The sequence below is a fragment of the Epinephelus moara genome, chromosome 5 (genome assembly GCF_006386435.1).
Source record: "Epinephelus moara isolate mb chromosome 5, YSFRI_EMoa_1.0, whole genome shotgun sequence".
Lineage (NCBI taxonomy): Eukaryota > Metazoa > Chordata > Actinopteri > Perciformes > Serranidae > Epinephelus > Epinephelus moara.
Window position 1 is genome coordinate 10,386,536 of NC_065510.1, and position 23,957 is coordinate 10,410,492.

General features: G+C 41.4%; 2 protein-coding genes across 3 annotated transcripts in view; one reads left to right on the forward strand and one right to left on the reverse strand.

The window, feature by feature from the left end:
* The window catches only part of grk4 (G protein-coupled receptor kinase 4), a 62,638-nt gene extending 54,400 nt beyond the window's left edge, over window positions 1–8,238 (reverse strand). For both annotated transcript variants that reach the window (XM_050044886.1, XM_050044887.1), the window contains exon 1: window positions 7,900–8,238. In XM_050044886.1, the coding sequence (XP_049900843.1) occupies window positions 7,900–7,951 (52 nt within the window). In that variant the 5' untranslated portion in view covers window positions 7,952–8,238. The remainder of the gene's footprint in view (window positions 1–7,899) is intronic.
* Window positions 8,239–13,391: 5,153 nt separating this feature from the next.
* LOC126390535 (target of Myb protein 1-like) lies at window positions 13,392–23,839 on the forward strand. Its single transcript, XM_050044891.1, has 15 exons — window positions 13,392–13,587; window positions 16,903–16,987; window positions 17,991–18,069; window positions 18,288–18,437; window positions 18,869–19,003; window positions 19,094–19,243; window positions 20,905–21,021; window positions 21,511–21,644; window positions 21,750–21,792; window positions 22,080–22,212; window positions 22,680–22,746; window positions 22,985–23,060; window positions 23,201–23,260; window positions 23,355–23,394; window positions 23,526–23,839. Exons 1-15 carry the CDS (start codon window positions 13,515–13,517, stop codon window positions 23,669–23,671), a joined length of 1,488 nt encoding a protein of 495 aa, XP_049900848.1. The 5' UTR covers window positions 13,392–13,514; the 3' UTR covers window positions 23,672–23,839.
* The last annotated feature ends 118 nt before the right edge of the window (window positions 23,840–23,957 follow it).

The following is a 23,957-nucleotide window of genomic DNA, read 5'->3' on the forward strand; positions in this document are numbered from 1 at the left end:
TAGCCCAGCTATGACCACAAAACTAATAAAGCTACGCTGGCTAACGTCACAGGAAAACCCTCACAAGTGGTCTGAGAGGACCTGCTAGCCTACAATTTGAAGGGTGGTGGAGAGGGGGCAGAGAGCAGAGAGAGGTTAGACACACCAACAGCAGAGGTATATCCACACACACCTCTAATGTTCTATGGCAAAAAAAGAAATCAAAGCTTCCAACTTGTAAGGTGGAAATAAGTTATATAAGCAGGATTAGTTTCTACTGTTTGGGAGGAATGTGAGTACTTGACTGTCCACATTCCTTCCTTTTCATGAAGACAGTAGGAATGATGAAAGAAACACAGCAGAGATAAGATCTAGTGAAATTTGATTCTACTAACAGGGATTAAATGCCCTTCGTGTCCTGTCTCTTATATTAGAATATGAAAATATGTATGGAAATGTAATATGGGGTGAACATATGTTAAAGTACCTGCTTGTATTAACAAGAGAAAAAAAAACGCTCACCTTTACAATTTAAAGGAACAGTTCAGATATTTTGAAGTGGGGTTGTATGGGGTACTTATCCATACTTATCCATGTTTTACCTACAGTAGATGTCAGCCAGCACGTCCGCAGTTTGGAGAAGCTGGCTTGAGCTCGACATGGAAGCTAAGCAATGTACTGCTGTGGATGGGGTCCGCAACAAAACTTATTTTAGCCACTTCAAAAAAGTCTCACCTAAAGAAATCTGTATCAGTTTGACTGTACCCTATATTAAGAGTATTTTCACTGCTTTACCTCAGTGCCAGACAGTGATTTCCAACTGAAACATGAAGCAGAGCCAAACTCCATTGAGAAAAACAGTGATTTAACAGTGCTGAAGAACAGGAGCTGCAGGCCTACCACTGCTAGTGAGTTTGCATGTTTATTGTGTGACTTTGGCATTTTTAAAGTTTTTTCACATTAGTGAAACAATAACACAAACAAACTAACTGATCAAGGCAGGGGTGGACCGGCAGCTCCTGTCTTCAGTGAGCTAAAGTTACTGTTTTTGTCATTGGAGTCTGGCAGCTTAGAGCATAGAGGGGTAACTGAAGCTGTTAACAGCTTCTCCGTGGGAACTGGCTGCCTGACTAAAAGGTCAAACAGTGAAAATACTCTGAATAATGCATACACAAAAAGTGATACTGATTTTTTTAGATGGGCCTTTTTTTAAGTGGCTAAATTAAGTTTGTTGCTGACCCCCATCCACATCCCATCCCATTTTTCATTGCTTCTTAGCACAGAAACATTTCTCCCCAGAAGCTTAAATCTTTAGATCTGGGCTCAAAGTCAGTGATGGCCATAAAATGAATCACCTGTTTATTTCACTCTCTATTTGGCCATTTTTTACCAACTCAGATTTAAATTTTTAATTCCACCCTGCAACATTTTTGTGGCAACATGATGCTTTTACGAAGTGTATGCTCTTTAATCCCAAATGCAGAAAACTTAAAAGTCACATCAGTACTTCACAAGTGTAGCTTTAATTACAATTAGAGCATTTTTAAAGCCGATGAAGCCGTCAGCACCTCAGATTTGCCATTTTACAAACTTTAAGCATGAACCAGGTTCTTAGATGACAAACCTCATTAGACCAGAATGCATTGCAGTCAGACATCACTACTAGAGGTGTAAGAAAATATCTATACACTTGAGTATCACAATATTTGATTTTTTAATGAATAGTTAATGCAAAGATTCGTGGTGGCGATTTGTTTGGTGTTTAAACCTCCGACCGCCAAATAGCAGTGTTGTAATCTATCTTCAACCATTTGACTCTTCCACTCCAATGTAACAGAGTATCGCTACCATAAACAAAGAACACAGACCGAGTCATAAAGGGTGCACCCCTTGCATTAACAGTTTTCCTACAATTAGATAAAAAAAAAAAAATCAGTACAGTATCACAATATATTGAATTGTAAACTCTGTATCGTGATACTTGCCGATTCTTGCCAATACACAGCCCTAATCCCAGTTGCAACTAACTTTTCTCAACTGGAAGAGCTCTTTCTGTTGTGCTCCAACCACGAACCCAACACTGCCGTCTACCCCAACTATATTTATAACTCATGACTGAACGCAACAAGTAAACACCGGCTCTCAACTGGACCTCTGGGAAATGTAGTCCCTCTCTTACTGAAGTAAAAGTGGTGGAAACAAACCACAAATTTACAGTTATCAGTCTCAAGGCCCTGACACACCAAGCTGACGGTCGGCCACCTGTCAGTGTTGGGCGTCAGTGGGCGTCTGTAACCCTAGTTTTTAATGGTGCATCCCACACTGTTGGCACTCGTCAACCCTTGGACACTTTTATTAGCCATTTCAGCATGTTGAATCTGAGTATGAGAAAAATGGAAGTAAGAAAAAGGCGAACAGCGTAAGTCAAGATGGTGTGAGATTGAAACTAACTTGTTACATGAGGTAAGATTTTTTTTTGCCACTAGCGCATGGTAAATATAATTTGTTCTTTCAACATTAGAGTTATTTTCTCTCACGCAAGCACAGAATGTACATGCTAGTTGATCGTTGGCTTTAGTCTTTGCAGTGTGTTCAGGTGCAACTTTCTGGTATGACACAGGCAACAGTTGGCCTTTGTAGCCACTAGTTTTTGATGTTGGTTTGATGTGTCTGGGCTTTTAAGGGTCACCATGTGACCTGATCTTGTCTGTATGTCAAATCTAACAATGCCCCTGAAAAACTACAACACCCAGTCCTCCTTTTGCCAAATTCTTTATCTTATTATCATATTATAAAACAGATGTTGACCAAGTTTTCCTCTAACAAATGCAGTTGAAAAAAAGGTTAGAAATTGCAAAATATCATAATATATGTAATCGCAACACTCAGCACAAAACATTTAAAATTGCAACAATATTGTATCGTGACTTAGGTATCGTGATAATATCATAACATGGAGCTCTAGTGATTCCCACCCCTAAACTTGGTTGACATCAGGATTGGCATCCTCTGACTTTCAGGTCTGAAAAAGCAAAATATGTATACTATAATTTTTTTCCAGTAGCTACTCAACAGAGCTTGCTTAGTTATTGTGATACAGCTGTATGTTCAGCTGCAAGAAACTTATCAGTTTGTATCAACAACCATTTCCCATTTTATATAAACCATCATTTTTTATGTGGAATTGATCAAAGGACCCTCCAATGTGGTCGTTAAAGAGACCTGACAAATACATGTAATGGATGCAGGATATTTTACAGCTGAAGAGTAAACATAATTTTTCTCAGCAGACTTCACACCACCATCTGCTCCGCTATGATAGGTGCTCTGCCAACTCAGGTGCTGCAAAGTATTGTAAACAGTGGAGTCTGCGGGACAAAGTATGATAACACTGTTTCTGCATTATATCAAGTGCTTTTAACTGCATTGTTTACAACAAGTTTTCTGTGAACACCAGCCAATACATGCACCGATATAGTCTGTGATAAAACAATATGAGCCAGCAAAACATGTCCTCCAATATATCAGTCACATTCTACAATTTATAGGAAAATACTGTATGCGAGTGCTACTCAGCGATGTGAAAACAGTTTCAGCTGTCAAACTATGGGTTGCTTCTCTGCCACATCCTCGGTATTCTCACAAACACCATTTCAAAAACTTTCTAATATATTCTCAGGGGAGCTGTAGCGATAACTTCCTCTGACTGTACAAGACTGTCACGTCATGCAACTGTCACCTCCTGCAGCTTTAGCGGTAAAGGAAAAATCTAAATACTGTAACAGGTGTTGGATTTCCTTTCCACATTATGCACCAAATGTATGTATAAGTTTCACAGAGGCAGGGGTGGGGAGCGGCGGGAGCGGTGTCATCCCTACCGCACCAAACCACTTCCCTTTCACGTGTCATCTCAACTGGACACACCCTGTCATAACACTTCTCACTCTGGCCACCCAGTTTCACATCAACAGGTGTGTAAAAGCTGACTAAAGAGTCAAAAGTTATGAGCATCTTGTGACCAGACTTTAAGTTCTTCTAGGCACCACGGACGCGTAGTCTTTTCATAAAACTGGGCTGTATATGCAATTTAAAGACTGAAATTGGTGCTATGTGACCAGAGAAAACAGAAAAATGGCAGCGACATTTGCTTTTGGTCAAGACGTAGAAAACCTACAACTAACAGAAGGCACTGTGCCGCACTGGACCAATACACGCTTGCACTGGTAGTTGACATAATGCAAGCTTGGCCGTTTTGACACAGGAAATAATATGGCAGCTGGCTGGTAACAATCTCTTAGTACAGTTAAACTCCCTCTCTCAATCCACTTCTATACTCTTTGTGTCAGTGGTGGCAGGCATACAAAAATGCTGAAGCACAATCTGTAGTTCAGGCAACAGCCCTACAGCCTTAGAAAATTTGAGCTGGGAGATGAACAGGGAGATCTGGGTGCTGGCAAGATGGACGGAAGTTTACCACAGTTCATTCACACATACTAACCACACTGTTATGATACAAAGCTGGTTGAAAATCGGCGAAGTATCCCTTTAAATCTGGGAAGGAGAATGCTGCATATCGGCCAAAAAAGAAAAGATATGATTGTTTATGCACTGTGCATACTTATTAGTACGCTGGGAAACTGTTTGTCTTTTTTCCATCTCCACAACGAGGTCAGAGAATTACAGAACAACTGATTTAATGTCTTGCTCAAGGACACATCAGCAGGGCAAACTCTTGCGGACTCAGTGGCTTGGATGGCCTCCCTGCACTCCTCAGCTGCTCGCAGAGGCCTTGATGCCATGTAGCATGAAGGTGATCGAGGCTGTTGAATAAAAAGGCAGCTGACCTCTGATCTACAGGAGCAGTTCTCTGTCTGGATCTTCGTGTTTAAAGGTGGGGGTTCACTCCACAGCTCGTGGCAAGTGTTGTCGTGTTGACAAGTGTGACATAATGAAACACTTTGACAGCTGCAAACACCCACCTCTGGAAAGCCTAATTAATATCAAATTAGTCTCCTGTGCACCTTAAAGGGATAAATTGGGAGCCATTAGCTGTTTTAATCTGAGTGCTAATTAACACAGTGAATGGTATAGCAGGGAGAAATATTAAAAACAACAATGATTGTATGATCAACATGTCTGATGTTGCAAAGGATTGTGTCCATGCTATACCAGCTACATCAAAAATCCTTGTTAAGGCTGCAAGTATGACTGATTTCCTTACTGATAAATGTATGTTTTCTTAAAATAATAATAACAGTGTGAAGTTTACATCATGAGGTGTGAAGACAAACATGGATGGATTACTGAATGGGCCTACGGGGCGCAGGCACAAAGCCCCAAAGCAGGGGCGTAGCACCAAATACTGGGCCCTATGCATAAGCAGTTTCTGTGGGCTCCACGCCCTTTCTCTCTTCATCTCTTTAACGTACCTCTTGAATTTTTTCTCACACAGTCAATTTGCTTTCTTTCCCTTTCCTGCCTCTTTCTTTTCATTTTTAGAACCCTGATTTCCCTTATTTAGGAAAGATATGAGCAGCATAAGCAGTCACTCACTAAACTCTCGCTAAGTTTAGAGACGCATCTTAGTGCAGGGCGGACTAAACCATTTTGCACCTTTAAGGGGTGAGAGGAGCCTAAGAGGGCTTCCATTTTTTTCATACAAAGTTCAGTCTTTCAAATGATGTATGTGATCAATGTTAATTTATTTATGGCGCTAATAATTTAGAAATAAAAAAATAAATTGCAAATAAAAACAAACTTTTTATTAAAGGCATTTTCAACCCCTCCTCCATTGAAGCCCTGGGTAATCAGTCTCGCTATTCCCCCCACTACTACGCCCCTGGGCCAAAGTGTCAGGTACCCTGCCCCACCCCCACCCCTGCCTTCACCAAGTGTCACTAGAACTAACACATACAGACCAAAATGACCACAGAGGGACACAAAGAGATGCAAAGTAACTGCAGAACTTTTTAGTTCTGGCAAAATTTTTTGATGTTGGTTTGGTGTGTCTGGACATTTAAGGGTCACCAAGTGACCTGGTCTTGTTCGTATGTCAAATCTAACAATGCCCCTGAAAAACTACAACACCCCAGTTGCCAAAACAACCACAGAGACACAAAACAGCAGCAAAAAAAGAGGCAAACCACAAAGTCTGTGTGCCTTACACCTATGTTGGAGAGGTGATGGGGCCTTTTGCATATCTGCACCCTGGGGCCCACTGTGTCATCATCCACCCATGAGAAAAAACAGCTGGGTGGAATTTTAACTTGATAAATGACTTAAATGATTACTGAAAATCACAATAAATTTACATTAAATGACCAGCTGGTTGATTACTAGATGTTGGGCACCAGTGGAGTTAAATAAATGGTGAGTTTGGACCATATATGGAGACATACTGGCCTCTGCATGGTTCATATTATTCATCATCACTGAAGGCCTTTAGCCTCTGGCTGAGGACTCATACAGGTAAGGAGCCTGTAGATCCTATCAGTGTACAGTACCCTCATGGGGTAACACTCATGACAATGCTAAGCAACAGTGGTGTAGTAGAAGGTATATGCAGGGGAATACTAACTGTTTACAGTATACCCACATAGCACACCAAAAAAAAACACTGAAATATAAGAGTGTACCCACTTCCTCCCTGAAACCTCCCCATCTACCTTGTAGTGCACCCACCTCTTCAACTACCACTACACCACTACCAAGCACCAGTTAACGGCAGGTAAAGGGAAGCCTGATGCCTCGTCAGGAGCAGCTGCTGCTATGAAATGGATTCACTGCTGCTGTGAATAATCCATTTCACAGCAGTGTTGGCGTTTAGTCCTGAACTGAAACGCAGTCCGAATATAATGCAAACCAGGAGGCCTCTGCATACGCACACTGAACCGCGACCCCCGAGCCATGTACGCACTGTGGGCGACTCTGCTGTCGAATAAAAATGGATCAACTTGGACAATATCCTCCGAGGCCACAGACCCTTATGCTGGTGTCCAATCCGATTGGAAGATGGAAAAAACACAAGTGGAAATCGCTGAGCAGTGATAACACCTTTTACCCTCCCCTGGCAGCTGATACAGTGTTGTACACCCACCCTGCGCCCACTCACGGGCTACAAAGTAGCCTCTCTGCTCTGCCATCTCCTGGAAAACAGATGGATACTCATCTCTTTTCCACCTCCAGGTGAGCTGCCGCGGGATCACCGGCCCACTGAGCAGCGTGCACACCCGGGGCTACAGCGCCTGGGCCGCCGGGGTACATGGTGGGCCTTCTTCCAGTCATCCAAAACCTCCACTATAACGTTACCCCGTCCTCCCAGTAGCTCCCTATCAACAGCCAAACGGCAATGCAGTGGCATATTTCTGCGTCAAATAATACCACACGTTCACTTTACATTCTTAATTGGGCTTTAAATACAGCAAAACCTACAATGACAGGTAAGCAGAGGATGTTCCGAGGCACGGAGCCCCATTGCGCAGCTACATTTTGGTCCCCACTCAACAACATGTAATGCGAATACCATTAAATACCCGTTATGTCATCGTAAAATTGTAAATATCCACAAGACCACTGGTGCTTGTGTGAAAAAATTTGCTCGACAGCCTCTAATGCAACGCTGCCATCTAAGCGCGATGCTGCAAACACTCCCTGCGTTGTTCATCTCCAGCCTGCTGGGCCTTCTGTTAACCTGCCCGGTACATATGTGTGTTGTTGGGGTACAAACAGCTGATTTAAGCCAAATATGTTTGGTGTTTGCCCGGAGACAAAGCGCTGCGCAGGGGATGGGAGACAGAGAAAGCATAAATCCCAAGGAGGACAGCCGAAAGCTCTGGCTCGTCCATGGTCACTGCTGTCGTTGAGGTGGGGGGGAAATATACATTTGAATTTATTCTTTTTTAATCATGTAGCGGTGCTTACCTTCCCTTGCCTTCAGGAGAACCGTGTTGGCCACGATATTTTCAATCTCCATTGTCAGAATGTGAATCCCGAGCAGTCGCGATACATTTCACTCAGCGGAAAAGACGGTTTTTCTGATCAAACGTGCCGACGACGGTGAGGCTGCTGCACGCGCACAGGGCGAACGCGGCACTGGCGCATAGTAGGTGTTTAATAGTGGTCGTCGTTCCTCTCCATTGCAAGACGTTTTTATCAAACCCTACCTACGGAGCTGTGTGATTACGACGGGGCTTGTTGGCATTCACAGCCTGCCTCCCTTCCCTCTCTGCCTGCCTTCCTTCCTGCTTCGGCTCCCACCTCCTCCTCCTCCTCCTCCTCCTCCTCTTCCTCCTCCTCCTCCTCGCCCCTCCTCTGCACAACGAACCAGCGAGAGTAGGAGGGATCAATTTACAACCAGCGCAACCACACACACATTCACACACACTCACTTACACACACACACACACACACACACACACAAGTGCATTCATACATACATGCATGCAATTTCCTAGGCTTAGTCTCCTGAAATTATGCATGGTTATGCCATTTATTGTGTGGCACTTTTGGATTAAAACGTGCTTATGTGTGTGGTTTTCTACAAGTTTCCCTCAGGCATAATAGTCTCCTTAACCACAGGAGTGTGAGCCCACTGGAAACATCTAGAAAACTGAGATGTTTCCTTTAAATTGCTTCTTTTTAATATCCAAACATGAATGAACATACAAATAAGTAAACTTTTCCTTTCCACAATTTCCTGCTATAAAGCTGTTTCTGGCTAATTAGGAAACATGAATGTGTTTGGCCACAGAGGCCTGATACAGACCTCTCATTGTGTGAACAATAGTGTGAGGGTTTTTTAAGTTGTGACATTATGCTGGGTCGTACAGCCTGGAGAAAAGAGATAACACACTGGTTCTCTCCTCCTCTCGGCCACACTATGACCCAGCATCCCTCTGAGCTCTCTAATCTGACTCTCACATCAGCTGAGCCCACAGTGCTTGGAGAGGAGTCGTGTGTCTGCAGAAAGAGAGAAGTCATGTGTTGCTTAAGATGATGAAATATGGTTTTGAAAATGTTTAGAGAGCCATAAATGTGATAAATGGCAATTAGCATTTTCACTTTTAATTTTACGACCAGGGTCATAAACACATTACACGCAGGCCTGAGGGTGTCTGTGGAGCAGGGAAATTCAGGAACAGAAAGGTCAGGGGTCACTGACTTTCATCTTCACATCCTTACTGGCTTTAGTCACAAATAATTGTTAGTGTTGTCATCAGTTCCTGAAGGACAGCATGTTGGTTATGTGACAGATACAAGCTGCTCATTGACATAAGTAGTGATTGTTTCATGGGATGGGCAAGAAGACCTGACCTCAGCTCAGACATTCAAATAAGAGCCATAGAGGCCATGATGACAGTTGTGGATTTGAGGAAGTGTTATGTCATCCTAAAACGCCTCAATTTATTCTTAATTTCTATTTCAGGTATTATCATCATCACCATCATCATCATCAGAGGTGCAAGTATTGAATGAAACTTAGACATTACTGTATCAGTGGGAACTGTCAAAGGAAGAGATGGTGTGCACATCAACTTGGTTGCAATCATCTCACCATTTTAGTTAAACACCAATGTCCATGATTTTTCAGTACATGGTTGTTTGTCATAAAATCACACTGCTGGACAGATTAGATCACACATGGTCCATTTAGATTCAATGCTGCCACCTAGTGGTGTTCATGTATAGACACAAAAGGACATTACATGCAGCAGTCATGCAGAATGGCTTGATATTAGAATAGTTTTTGAAAGGTTAATATATATATATGTAAACAAATTAATATCATATCTATCAAATGTACTGTGTTTATGCAACATAAAAAAGGAAGGGATATTTAACAAAATACATAAAATAATCTAATATACAAGGTTAAAACAAAAGGATTTAGTGTTATTAATTTAACTTTAAAACAATAAAACACACACTTTTATTCCTACAATGTGGAATTGAATTAAATAATTATAAACAATTAACATGTGACAGAGTATATATATACATTTTTTAAAACAAAATTTTTAGTAAATATGACTTCTAAAAAATATACAAATAAGTGCAGGACAACAGCTTTAGTATTTAAAATGAATATATTAAAACAATTAAAATAAAATATGTTTTATTTTCTATTTAATTAGATAAAAATGGTTGGATGGGTATATTAGAAAGGTACAATATTAAAATAAAGAAATAGAATAGTAAAATTTGAGGAAAAAACTGTGAACACGTTTTCATCTGTGTATTTGTGTCTGCTTGTAGTTTCCGCTGTTGTCCATTAGAGGGCACCATTTCACCAGAAACTATCAGCTGTCAGGTGACCTCAGTAAACTAAAGTTTTTTGTTTTCTTTACCACATCTCAGAGAGACTTATACATTTACTACGACATTAGATATATTATCTTTAAATTGGTCGATTATGGGCAAAATAGATGAAATATAATTGTGGAGAATAATTATTAACCATAATAAACCCCTTCACACTGACATCACTTGTGGTCTCAGATGCTGGTTGTGAAATTATAACACACTAACCACAGTGTGCAGTTATCTGCCCCTTATTATCATATCATTCATACTGAGCTCTACGTCTTCATGTGCAGGGGTTTTTATTCTCTCATTGTTCTTAAGTCCTACAAGGCTGTCACTGCATAGAACGGCTTTGTGTAGATGAAGTGTGAATTTTGTCACCAAAGATTCTTTCACAAATATTCATCTTGTCTTACTACATAAACAATATCATTACTTGTACATGTAGACCAAAGCAGCAGGATTTTGAAATGAGAAACAAAGAGAAACCGCTGGTGATGGAGTCATAAACCTTGGGGGGATATTTCCATCCTGAACAGACACGCATATGAAAGTCATATCTTTGCGCAGTGATATTGAAAAGACTGAGTCTCAAGATTGATTGACAGAGAGTCCCTCATCAAGCTGCAAACTAGTGTCCTCAAGTATTTTAATGTGTTAATAGTTGTCTGAAGCTTATCCTCCGCACATACACAAGGGAGCCCAATTTGATGTCAATTCTGAGGATCAAAACATGTAATCAAAGAGAAGAAAATTGGTGATATTTACAAATATATAACTGCAAATGCTTGACACCATTTCATAATCCATATTCATAAGAGTTTTTGCTCCACATTTTGAGAGGAACTGTACAGGATAACAAAGGCAACACACTGATTTGGAGGGTAACATTAGTTACAGTGAAACCCAGGCTGAAATCTCATTTAACTTTTAAATGAATAAACTTTTCTCACTGGAGTTTTTTTTGTTTTTTTCATTATTGTTACAACTCAACAAATCATGGTAGCTCTGTACACTGGAAGAAACAGGACAAAATTGATATTTATCTTTCCTCTTGCATGGGGAGAGTATGGGAAAGGTCAAAGGGATGATATATGTATAAAAACACTGTCTTGGGTTGCTGCAATTGGTCTTAGTTTCAGAGTAGCTGGTTTGTAGCTACATGCACAAAAACAGGATCTGCACGTATCAATTATGAGAAAACATTTGATTTAACATTGGTCAAAGAAAGGTCATTAAGGTCACCGAGCACATATAGCCTTCTTTGAGCCTAGTCACCAGAAGAAAATATTGGCATTGTGCATTTTACAAACCAAGGATACATTGTATTTTTATGTTGCATACGTATCACATCAGCGTTTTTAAAGTGACGTAGTTTTGGTTACATGCATATAAACTGACTTTGTGATCAGAAGGTGAAGGGGGTGATGGATGACGTGAGACTGCTGCCATGCTGCAGACCACTGCAGACCAGTATTAGGCCAGCAAACAACAACAAAAAACACAGGTGTTATTTAGCAAGACATTGTTACATTTCTAGCATTGATTGTGCCACAAAACCAGGTGGTTTTTGAAGGCCATCGGGGCATTTCCAACTGTGACTGTGCGGCAAAAAATCTGATGTTTTTAGCAGGACAATGGGGCGTTTCCAGTGCTGATTATGGCGCCAAAATTGGGGATTTTTTTTTAGTGCCCCCCAACAATTATGTTTTTAGCAGGACATTGGAGCATTTCCAGCACAATTGTGCCACCAAAACTCTTTTTTTTTTGTGAGACATTGCAGCATTGCCAGTGGGGTGTTTCAAAACAGGACATCAAGGCATTTCCAACACAGACTGTGCCGCAATAATCTGATGTTTTTTAACAGGACATTGGGTAATTTCCAGCACCAATTGTGCGACCAAACCAGATGTTTTTCAAGACATCACAGCAGTTCCAGCTGTGATTGTAGCAACACAACCAGACATAACACTTTTCTTTTTCCTAATCATAACCAAATGGTTTTTGTGCCTAAACTTAACCACACCTTAACCACAGCGTTTCAACAGATCTGCTACATAATAACATATGAATTTGATTGTGTCATACGGATTACTGTTAATTTATTATGTTGATCTGTTCTGTACGACATCTATTGCACGTCTGTCCGTCCTGGAAGAGGGATCCCTCCTCAGTTGCTCTTCCTGAGGTTTCTACCGTTTTTTTCCCCGTTAAAGGGTTTTTTTTGGGGGAGTTTTTCCTTATCCGCTGTGAGGGTCCTAAGGACAGAGGGATGTCGTATGCTGTAAAGCCCTGTGAGGCAAATTGTGATTTGTGATATTGGGCTTTATAAATAAAACTGATTGACTGATTGAATGTTTCATATCAGCGGTGTGCAGAAATATCTACTACATTTTTCTGGTGTTATAGTTATTTTTCAGGTCAAGACTTTATGTGGGAAACTCAGTTCATAAAAGCCTCTGCACTATTTTAGATTAAACTACCCAGTACTAATATACAAGTAATTTATTTAAGAAATACTGTATGAGATTTTAATTATAACAGGCTCTCAAATCACCACCACTCTAAATAAAGATTGTAGAATCACTTAATCCATGTTTTAAACTATTTTAATTGTCCTTTTATATTGAATTGCCTTGACTTTTTTAGGTCCATTATGTCTATTTTCATGTGAGACACTGAATGCTAAATGTGCCCTTTGTGCTGCAGTTGTTGTTTGAAAGATGCTATTTGAATGAAGTTTACAATTATTATTATAATTTAGAGTTTCCATAAGTTGCAGAACTGATGTGTGGTGCTGGACTTTAACTTCAATAAAGCACGGTTCACAGATCTCAATTCTTATTCCAGCACCAAATGGTTGAGGTCCATGACCTGCACCGACCTATTTTTTGAGGCCTACCTGAAAAATACTCTTCTCATACTTAATAATTTTATTTCTGTAGACCTCAGAGTTTAATGTGCAATGTACTGGGACCAGCAACTGGAAATAAAGTGTCTTTGTCTGAGTACAATCAAGTTTTTACCGCATTGTTGCAGATGTGATGAAACACACGGCCCTGTGTTGATGTCTGCTGCTGTTTCCTGGCTCTGTGTGCTTTCACGTGACCTCTCACAGAGTCCGTGCTCTCTGAAGCAGCGGCTGAAAGCAAAAGGAAACACCGCAGTTTTGAGCTCAGGAGTTGTCAGACTACTTTTAATACAGTTGGAGTGGACACTTGCAATTTTCGAGGATGTTTTCAATCGGGGAGACGATGGAGTTTCTAATGGGAAACCCCTTTTCAACGCCCGTCGGTCAGAGAATCGGTAAGTCGCAGCTGCTTTTGAAACTAACGTTAGTAGGATATGTCAGGAGTTGTTCACCGTTTGATTCAATTTGACTTAATTTAATTTCCATAATCAATAACATGTTTAGGGGTTCTATAAGCACACTCACAGGGTTTTAAAACAGCCTAACAACACTTTAAATTCTTGTTCCTACTCGATAATGTTTAATAATGAACTCCAAATTTGACAGAAACATAAAAAGAAGTCAGTTGAGCCAATGACGCGACAGAGGCGGGGCTAAGCTCCCTCGATCTTCCATGTGATTGGTTGCTTCAAGTTAAGTGACACCTAATGTGGCGAATTAAAAAGGCGCTGTGTGTTTCCTCTCACTTCCTCTATGACTGATGTGTTTTTGTCCCAAATACAATTTCACACCTTACGCACAAGTGTTGCTGATGCTCTCCAACGAGCATATGTCGCGCCACACAACTTTTAAAACAGCAGTATTTTCTCATAATGGCAACAGGTTGTCAGAGCACTGCAAAATTGTGCAGCCAACACATCCTCCACAGAGCTGCAGATGCCTGGAAAGATGTGTAATCAGGACAGTCATGACGTTAGTGAGAAACGGTTGCACACCCCTTCTCCAGCCTCCCTTCCTCTTATCTCATCCACTCACTTTCTCACACATAAATGTCAGAGACGGCTTCAGCTCCTTCTGAGGCCAATGAGAACAGAAGCAGCTGACAGTCACATGAAGTGGAGGGAGCTGGGGAAGGAGAGAGGAAGGAGGGAGGGAGGGAGTGGATGCAAAGGAGGGGAAAGGGAGTAAAATGGGATTGAGAAAGGTTTGGAGAAGTGTGGGGGTGTTGGTGGAAAGGAATGAAGGAGATTTAGAGTCTTATGAGGAGCCTATGAGGGGTGGAGTGCAAAGAAAGCTGGCTTTGATTGCTAAATAGTTTGGACGGGAATACATGGTGGAGATGAAAACTAATTTTCTCCATCAGTTTATTAAAACAAACAATGAGTTCCCATAAAAACATCATTATCTGGAGGAAACCACTTAGTTCATATGAGAGATTTCAGTAGGCCTATTTGATTTTTTTTTAAAAAATCTGTGCTCCTCTTTGTCTGTGCTCCGCCATTTTCAGTGAAATCTTATTCAACCGCCTCCACACAGTCCTCAAGGAGCAGATTGGATTGTTTAAAGCTGATCAGATCAATGGATGAGAGCCAGTTTTTAAGTTTCACTTTCACTGTGCCTGATGTTCTGCTGCTCCATCCGTGCCCAGAGAATGCTCTGCTCTGCACGAGTATGGAGCAATAATAATCAAATGGTATATTACTTGGGTATGTCCCATTGTTAGGAGGCCACGGGGTAGACCCAGGACACGCTGGAGAAATTACATATCTCATCTGGCCTGGGAACACCTTGGGGTCCCTTAGGAGGAGCTGGAAAGCGTTGCTGGGGAAAGGGACGTCGGGGGTGCTTTGCTTGGCCTGCTGCCCCTGTGACCTGGCCCTGGATAAGCAGATGAAAAGGATGGACATATATTACAGCTCTGCTCCTGATGAACTATCCAGCCCTGAAAATAGAAAATCAATACATGGCGGCAGAAGTTTTAATCGTGGCAGGCTGCCACAAATAAATAAACGTGTGTGAAACCCTGAATCGGAGCCGAGGAGTCTCTAATGGAGCTGTCGGTCATGGCAATCACTGCTGTTAGACTGTGGTCAAATTGGGAAACTAGCCAGCGCTGATCAGATATGAACCAAGATTCTAGTACTGCATTTTATTGTGCTGTTTAGCTGTAAAATGAGAAAGCTTGTAATCTTATTTTACAGCTAAACAGTACACTAAATATGTCTCTGAAAACATTTGAGGCAACGAATAGCCAATACAGTCACAATCCTGATACATATTTGATCAGCACTGCCTTGTTTGAGTTTGACCATAGTTCAGGAGCAGTGATTGGCACGACTGACTGCTGTGTTAGAGACTCTGCTCTGATTGGGTGCTTTCGATCACAGGCCATTAGAAGTGCTACAAGGCAATAGAGTAGGCAGAGAAATGTGGTTTTTCTCAAAGATTATCTGCCTCATTCAGTGCTGTGTGAATATAGAGGCAGTTGTAGAGACAGAAAGTTACCAACTACAGCAAATGTGCTCTCAACCCAATTTTACACATGCAAATTGTGGTTTACAATTCGCAAGTGTTACTCAGCCTGTAAAAACTGTTGTATAATGTCTTATGTGGCTCTGGAGGGAGTCTGAAAAACAACTGTGATGATTTCATCGACTTGGCTGTGCACACAGCCTGCTTTAAGCCTATGAATAATGGATCAAATGACTGTGTCTCTTGCAGTGATGAACCCACTGAGAATTATCACCAGAGTCTGAAGCTTACCTCAGTTCTATGCTGCATTTTAGCGTCTTTCAGCTCATTGTTTTGGTTTTCTGGCCCACAACTTTACCATTTTGGTTCACTTGCACTGCCTTCGTAGCTCCTGCTTTCATAGCTTCATTTTCAGCTGTAGCAGGCAGCTGTTTTCAGAAAAAAAGCTCTAAAATTGACTGTACACAAATGCTCACCACTAAACAACAGACACACACACACACACACACGAACATAGTGGAGCATTTAGCAGCTGAACAGAAAGTTATTTCTCTGAGGAGTTTGTGGAGACCAAAACTGAGCTGTAATGGAGTGTGAATATTGGATTTACATTTGTCAGATGGCCAGAAACACAACTCTAAATGAATAACAATATGGCTCTATGTCTGCTGGCAACTGCTGTTACACGTTCACCACAGCAACTTTATAAGGCATATGTTAATGTTGTGTTTATAGCTTGTTGTCTCTGCCTCCAACTAGCCAAAAATATCCAGTTGAACTGACTATGGATTTTTTTTTTTTTTTTTTTAAATCCCAAATGTTAATTCTAATTTCAAATCAATTTTTCAGGTGTGTAATCTCAAGTACCAGTACTGTAAATGCAGTGCACATTTCACTCTTTAGATCCACAGATACAAAGAAGACACCCGAACTCTAAAAGTCAGACCCAGAAATGATCATGTGGCGATGTTCTTTCCTATATGAAAGTGTCCAGTGGGCAACATATTGTATTTACTGTATGACATTTTCATAATTTTATGTGTTGTTCCATTAATGTGAACCATGCCACACATTTTAATTCCAACTGACACATTTATCCCAGAATGATTTCTGAAATACAACTCGAAAGACCAGCTAAAAATGACTTGCATGACTTCCCATAGTCTTGCAGATATCATGATATTTTCTCGGTATTACTGTATGTCTGCACCTTCACCTGATTCCCTCTTTGTTTATAGAGCGAGCGACCAGCGGCTCTCTACAGTCAGAGGACTGGGGGCTCAACATGGAGATATGTGACATCATCAACGAGACAGATGAGGGGTAAGGTGGTCACATAAGTAACAGTTTCACGAAGAAGCCACAAACTGTCCCCATCTGGTGCACTTTGCCTAACCTGTCTGACTAATTAGTAAACTGCTGTATGTAGAACTCCATGTTTTATTCTTGCACAACTTTTTACCATACCACTTCCTTTATGGGTTTTTTTGTTTATTTCAGTGTAACTGCTTGTGACTGAATGACCTACTTATGTTTAAGGCAGATCTCATAGTTCGTTAGGCAGTGTGGTTTGTAATGCTCAAGAAGAATGTCACTAAGCCTGAAATGCAATGTGTTTGTAGTAGTTGGATGTGTACAGTAAAAAGTCTTTAGATTTCGTGCCATGAAAGTGACTTAATTTTAGGATCGTATATGTTCCCAGGGTCCTCAGTTTCTTAGGGTCCTTAGTTTCCCAGGTCCTATGTTTCCAGGGTCCTAAGTCCCTGGGGCACTATGTTCCCAGGGCCCTATGTTCCTAGGGTCTTATGTTCCCAGGGTCCCATGTTCCCAGGGTCCCATGTTCCTAGGGCCCAGGGTCTTATATTTCCAGGGTCCTATGTTACTAGGGTCCTATGTTTCCATGGTCATATGTTACTAGGGTCCTATGTTTTCAGGGTCCTATGTTCCTAGGGTCCTAAGTTCCCAGGGTTTTATGTTCCCACGGCCATATGTTCCCCAGGTCATTTGTTCCCAGGGTCATATGTTCCCAGGGTCTTAGGTCCTAAGACCTGGGGAGCATAGGACCCTGGGAGAGCATTTAAGTAGAAGTGGGGAACATAGGACCCTTCATCATGTTCCCACTGTGTGCCATATAAATCTGGGGAACATAGGAACTGGGAACTTTGGAATGACCCCCTTAATTTTAGCGTGCTCTCATTATAGAGAGAAGCCACAAACAAAACTACCTTCACACACTGTATGTTTCCGACACATCAAAGCTTTATATTGCTTGTGAATGAATTTAGCTTATTTTCATATATTTGCTTATTTTCATATATTTTCTCAGGCCAAGAGACGCTGTCAAGGCTATTAAGAAGAGAATTGTTGGAAACAAGAACTTCAGAGAGATCATGTTGGCCCTTACTGTGAGTATTGTCTTTAGGTGATTGCATGTAAGAGTTTTATTCATTATTTTATGAGTTTAGGATTGAAGGGTGTGAGAGAGTCATTTTAAGGCCAGGCTGATCCTCATCCTGATTGGCTGGCGGCCTAGATGTGATGGTGTTTTGGAGCAACTTGACTTGCATAAATCTAACTACATTTGCACCTTTTTTGTTTTGTGGACTGTCTCAATGTCACACAGGTTCTTGAGACCTGTGTGAAGAACTGTGGCCAACGCTTCCACGTTCTTGTGGCGTCGCAGGAGTTTGTTGAAGGAGTTTTGGTCCGCTCCATTCTGCCCAAATACAACCCTCCCACTGCCCTCCATGACAGAGTGCTCAGCCTCATACAGGTAACTGTATGCTCCCACAGAGGGCATTTATATTCCTCCTGATGCAAAATCAAAAAACGGCACAACTGTTTTTGAAGACTGTTAAAGCCTGTTATTTAATTGGAATTCTTATTCTTCACTTCCCTTACATTGAGAGATATTTCAGTGGCGTGTTGACATCCGACAGCTTGTTGGATTGGAGTTGGACTCTATTATGGCTGCAGATATGTTGAATAGCATTGTCTGTAGTGTTCTTTGTGATTTAAATATCTCCACACATTCATTAGATATAGTCGGGCTTGTAAATACTGAAGGACCATTCCTTTTCTGCTGCTTTTTTCTTGTTTTCTTGTTTTCTTCACATTTGGCCTGTATATTTTGGCATTAAACACTGATTTAGTATTCTGTCATTGTCGTTATATTTTGTTATATGATCTCCTTCTCATTCACAGTCATGGGCTGATGCATTTCGTAGCACTCCCTCCCTAGCAGGGGTGGTGTACGTATATGATGACCTGAGGAGACGTGGTCTAGAGTTCCCCATGACAGATCTGGATGCTCTGTCCCCCATCCACACTCCAAATAGGGTGAGACTGTTTACAAAGTAAAAATAACACACAGAATCAAATTTATGTACAGATATCTGTCTCTACCCTGTACCTCTCTTCATCTTGCAGAGTATCCCAGAAAATGGGACTGCTGAGACGACCCCTGCTGCTGCTCCCACACAGCAGTCACAACCACAAGCACCTTCCAGTGTTCCCACTCAGAATACTTTACCCCCAGTCGAGTCCAGTGAGGAGCCAGCCTCCCTCTCTGCAGAACAGGTACCACTGTCAAAAAACACCTGTAAGTCGATGACTACATACAGCAGTGGGAAGAAATCTTCCCCACCTAAACTTCCTTGGAGCAGCATTTAATCCACAAACATAAACTTGAGTTTACTTGCGTCTTAAATCACGTCTGAGGTTTCCAAACTGGTCACTGAGCCTTGCATGGCACATGTGACCTGGGGAAGAATGTGAAGTGAAACTGAAGTTAAACAAGCCCTTGTCAGAGCTAACAATATGACTGGCAAAGAACAGGTGTAATGAATAACACTCACACAATCAGGGCAATATTCCATAAGAAACTTCAAGCGGAATGAGAGAAAACTAGATTTCTGCACCTCCTCTTGGCTCTGCTTTTAGGTTTTAGGAAATCTAGGCTGTGACGGGAGACTTTGGCAAATCACAGGTTGTTTCAGGGAAAACCCATTCCTGTTGGCTGTTCTACAAATGCATATGTGCTGGCATGTATCTTCGGTGAAACCGTGATTCATAATGAAGTATCCTGCAGAGAAAGTTGCGATTCCAGAATTGGCAACAACTGCCTACAATGCAAAGCAACCCAAAAAAAGGAGGACAGACTTATCAACAAGAGAGTCTAAAAGAGAGTCTGACAATAAATTAGACAAAACACATGTCAGTATCAGCAAAATGTGTGAAAATGTTGCTAATAGTTTAGCCTTCAGCTAACTGAAGCCAAAGGCTCATAGCTGTGGCTTGAAGTTCACGTTTATGCAGCTAATGTTAGCTCGAGCCTCAAATCACAGTGTGTCCTCCACCTCACTCCCCACCGCAGACCTCCTCCAAGGGAGGAGAGCGGGCAGCAGCTCCAGAGATGGACCACCAGTCAGTGGCTGTAGCAACCCAAATCCAGCCAGCATAAACCCCAGCTCCAGGGGACCGGACAGCCCCGACTCCCTGTCGGATCAGTAAACTTTCTGTTGCTGCTGTTACACAGGTTACACCATGTACTGCCACAGGCCAACAACCCACTCTAACATCCAGCACTGGGGTGGTTTGTACCAGCCGATTTCGAGCAACTACAGCTGTTGACCGAAGGTCCGTCTAGAGAGCTGCTGCCTGCTCTCCTCTTGGCGAAGCAGTCCACAGTGGCGAGGAGCAAGGCGGAGGGACTGTGGGGTGGCTAGTAGCTGATTTTTGTCTCATTTGTGATCTGATAAAAAGAGGAGGGGCTGTGCAGATGCACTGTGTGCAACTCTACAATGAAATAGAATTAAATAAATCAATGGATGGGAAACAAAGGGTTATTGTATGAGTGTTTGCACATGGCTGTGGTTCTCTGGTGGGAGGGGCTTAGGACAGAGAGGGAGGAGCTGCAGGAGGAGGGTGTATTTTAAAATTCTGCTTCTTTGGGTTTTTTCCAGGTTTCCTCCTACCCTAGTTTTAATACTAATAGTTTCACATGTGCTTTTCCCGCTATGACATGTTAAAATATAACTAAAATATAACTGTATTAGAGGAGTTATAGGCTGTTTCTCCAGCCAGTGTTGCCCCCATACGGTATAACAGCAATCTAATCTTAGCAGTTAGCAAAAAAAAACTACAATAGAATGAACACCATTGTGTTGTGGCTTTTGACTGCTGTTTTTTTTTTTTTTTTTTTTTTTTTTACATATACATGTGTACATTTCCTTATCCAGGAACAGAAGCTGCGAAGTGAGCTGGCGCTGGTGAAGGGAAATCTCACTGTGATGTCAGAAATGCTGAATGAGTTAATACCTGGACAGAGCAAGCAAGATGATACAGAGCTGCTACAGGTGTGTGTGTGTGTGTGTGATTTGTCTACAGCATTTCCTATATTCAAGTCTTTGCCCTATTCATTTCATCATTTCAACACTGTTTAAAACAATTACTTGTGGGAAGATATACTGTATATTGAGTGTATTATTGTGATGCTTCATTCTTGTATGATCACACTTGGTAAATCAACAGTAAGAAATGTATCATCTTTGACCTTTGTGCAGTTTAAGGTGCTAAAAAGCAAACATTTCTGTAATTTGTTAATTAGTTTTAAAAGCATGCCATGTGTGTCTATGTTTATCGATATTACATGGAAAAAATAAGTTACATAACAGGCAGAGATGCTAATTTCTGATTTGTTTTACTTCACTTAATTACATTTTCTCTCTTTGGTCTCTCTCTTTTGCTCAAGTTGTCTGTACAACCGCACTGTATGGCATTTCTTTTACTCCATGTCATTAGTGATGAGAATGAATTAATGTCTCTCTCGCCCTCTGTCCGAGCAGCAACTGTACTCGATGTGTAAGAGTATGCAGACTCGAGTGGTGGAGCTCATCCCCCAGCTGCTGGATGAAGGGTTTATTGAAGAGCTGCTCGTGGTCAACGATGACCTCAACAACGCCTTCATCCGCTATGAGAGGTGTGCTGCTGGATTATGTCTTTAAGAAAATGTTAGTTTTAAGGGTGCTGTATGTAGCTTTCTCGTGGCTTATTTCATGATCACTGTATTGTTACTCTGTTTTAGGTTTGACAGACTGAACAAGGCACAAATTCCAAATACTCAACAGGTAAGAAGATGCTCCTCATCATTTCTGCTGGAGTTATTGGGAATGTTTTGATCACACGAGTCATAATCTCTCAAGACAGATTCTGCAATTTACATTGCATTACATTACTAAAAGAAGAATTTTTTTTTTTTTTTTTACTGATGGATTGCACGAGTCAGAACCAATCCTAAGGAGCCACCACTGAGCATTTGAATGTTGATGTAGAATTCAAATGGCAATATAACAAATTAATTTTTGAAGCTTCAAACTGTTCGATACAACCCTAACCTACTGTGTTGTGTCCTCAGAGCTCTACCACAAGCCCAAGCCTCATCGACCTCAGCCCTGAGCCATCAACTCTCAGCCAACCTGCTGTCATCGCAACAACCAGCCAACCAGCAGTCAGTACCGGGGCCAATCAACAGCAATCAGCCAACCACAGTGAGTAAACTTTGTATAAATTCTGCTTCATGTGTGCTCTTTTGTAACACCAAATCTGTACATATGACTTGAAACTGAAGTCATGCTTTTGTAAGCTGTATTTGTTGTAGAAAACAGGATATTGTGGCTGAGCATCACATGGGGAGGGAGTGTTTACAATAACAAACATCACCATGACTTGACATCACATGACAATGTAGGAAAAAGGATGACATCCCGAAAAAATGCTCTGTTGAAGCATATAATGTGAAAGTTGGGCATCACTAAGCCTATGGCTACATATTCACAGTTACAAAAAATATGCCGTTTTCTATAAATGACAAATGATGACATTTTGGTATAGAAATAGTTTGAGGTTTTATTATTAAAACTGTGTTGCTACAGGAATTAAAATAGCAAGATGGAGGACACTGACATTGTGTTTTTGATTCAGTTATGACTTATTGAGTTAATCTTCCGTCTTGCAGAAGAGGAGGAGGAGTTTGACATGTTTGCCCAGACGAGAGGCAGCTCCCTGGCTGAGCAGAGGAAAAGGTGAGCAGTGCTAAGAGAGAGACACATCATATCCTGACACATGCTCTCACGACATGTGTCGTGTTTTTATTTGTGTGCAGCAGTGACTATGAGTGATGAAAATGTCTCATCATTTGTGGTAGCCTTAGCTGTTGATGTTTGGATAAACAAGTAGTTTAGAGAATTTCCATTGTTATCTGAGAAAAACTGTCACGTAGCCTACACTGCTTCACAGCATGACTGTACTTCCTGTCTCCAGTGTTCGGTATGAGGACCCGGGAGCTGTGGAGGGCCTTGCTGGAGCTCTGGATACGAGGTTGCAGGTCACAGGAGGGGTGTGTATATTGATGTAACACAGAAATGGATTTGAGCAAAATATTTCATGTACAATTAAAGCACTGTACCAAGTGTTAAATGTGTGGATATAGCTAAAACGAAGTATCACCTTATCCCTCTTCATCACTTTTCCTCTCAGATGCCACCAGCGAAAAACTCTCTGCAGAATGATGTTGACAAATGGTTAACTTGTGATATGGTAAGAGAAAGCATGTCTCTCTATAAGGAGTGTTTGTGTGATATAGGATGATATGATCTTTACTCTTTGTGTTTTATTGTGTTTGGAAATGCAGGAAGACCATTCTTCAGTTAGTGAAGGAGTGTCCAGTGAAGGTATGTTTTTCTCTCTGATACATTGCTGCCATTTTAATGTAAAAGACATTTTAGATTTCTTGCTTCTTCTTCTGTATGTTCATGTGATGATGATGTGCACACACATCTCTAACTGTAACTGTCCTTTTCAGAGTTTGATAAGTTTCTGGAAGATCGGGCGAAGGCATCAGACCAAGGCGGGCAGGCAGTTCGCAGCGGGCCACCCTCCACATCCAGACCACCGCCACAGTCTACCCGGCAACAGGACCGATCACATGACCAGCTTTTTTCACTTTGAGTTTGAGGAGAAACAAGAGAAGCGGGTGGATGTAGAGGTCAACACACACACGCAATCATATTGAAATACCTACAATCACACACATGCTGTGTCAAAAGGAAACTTTGGTATTTTTCAACCTGGACCCTATTTTCATTGTATGTCTATTAAAATTGTTTTTGCCACTGACAGGCTCCGATTGTTATTTTAAGTGTCTGGAAACATTACAGAAAGGATCCTACAGAGAAATTTATTGTTTCTAAGCACCTTTTTGCTGGTCTGTTTATTATCTGTTTATTAGTTTCAT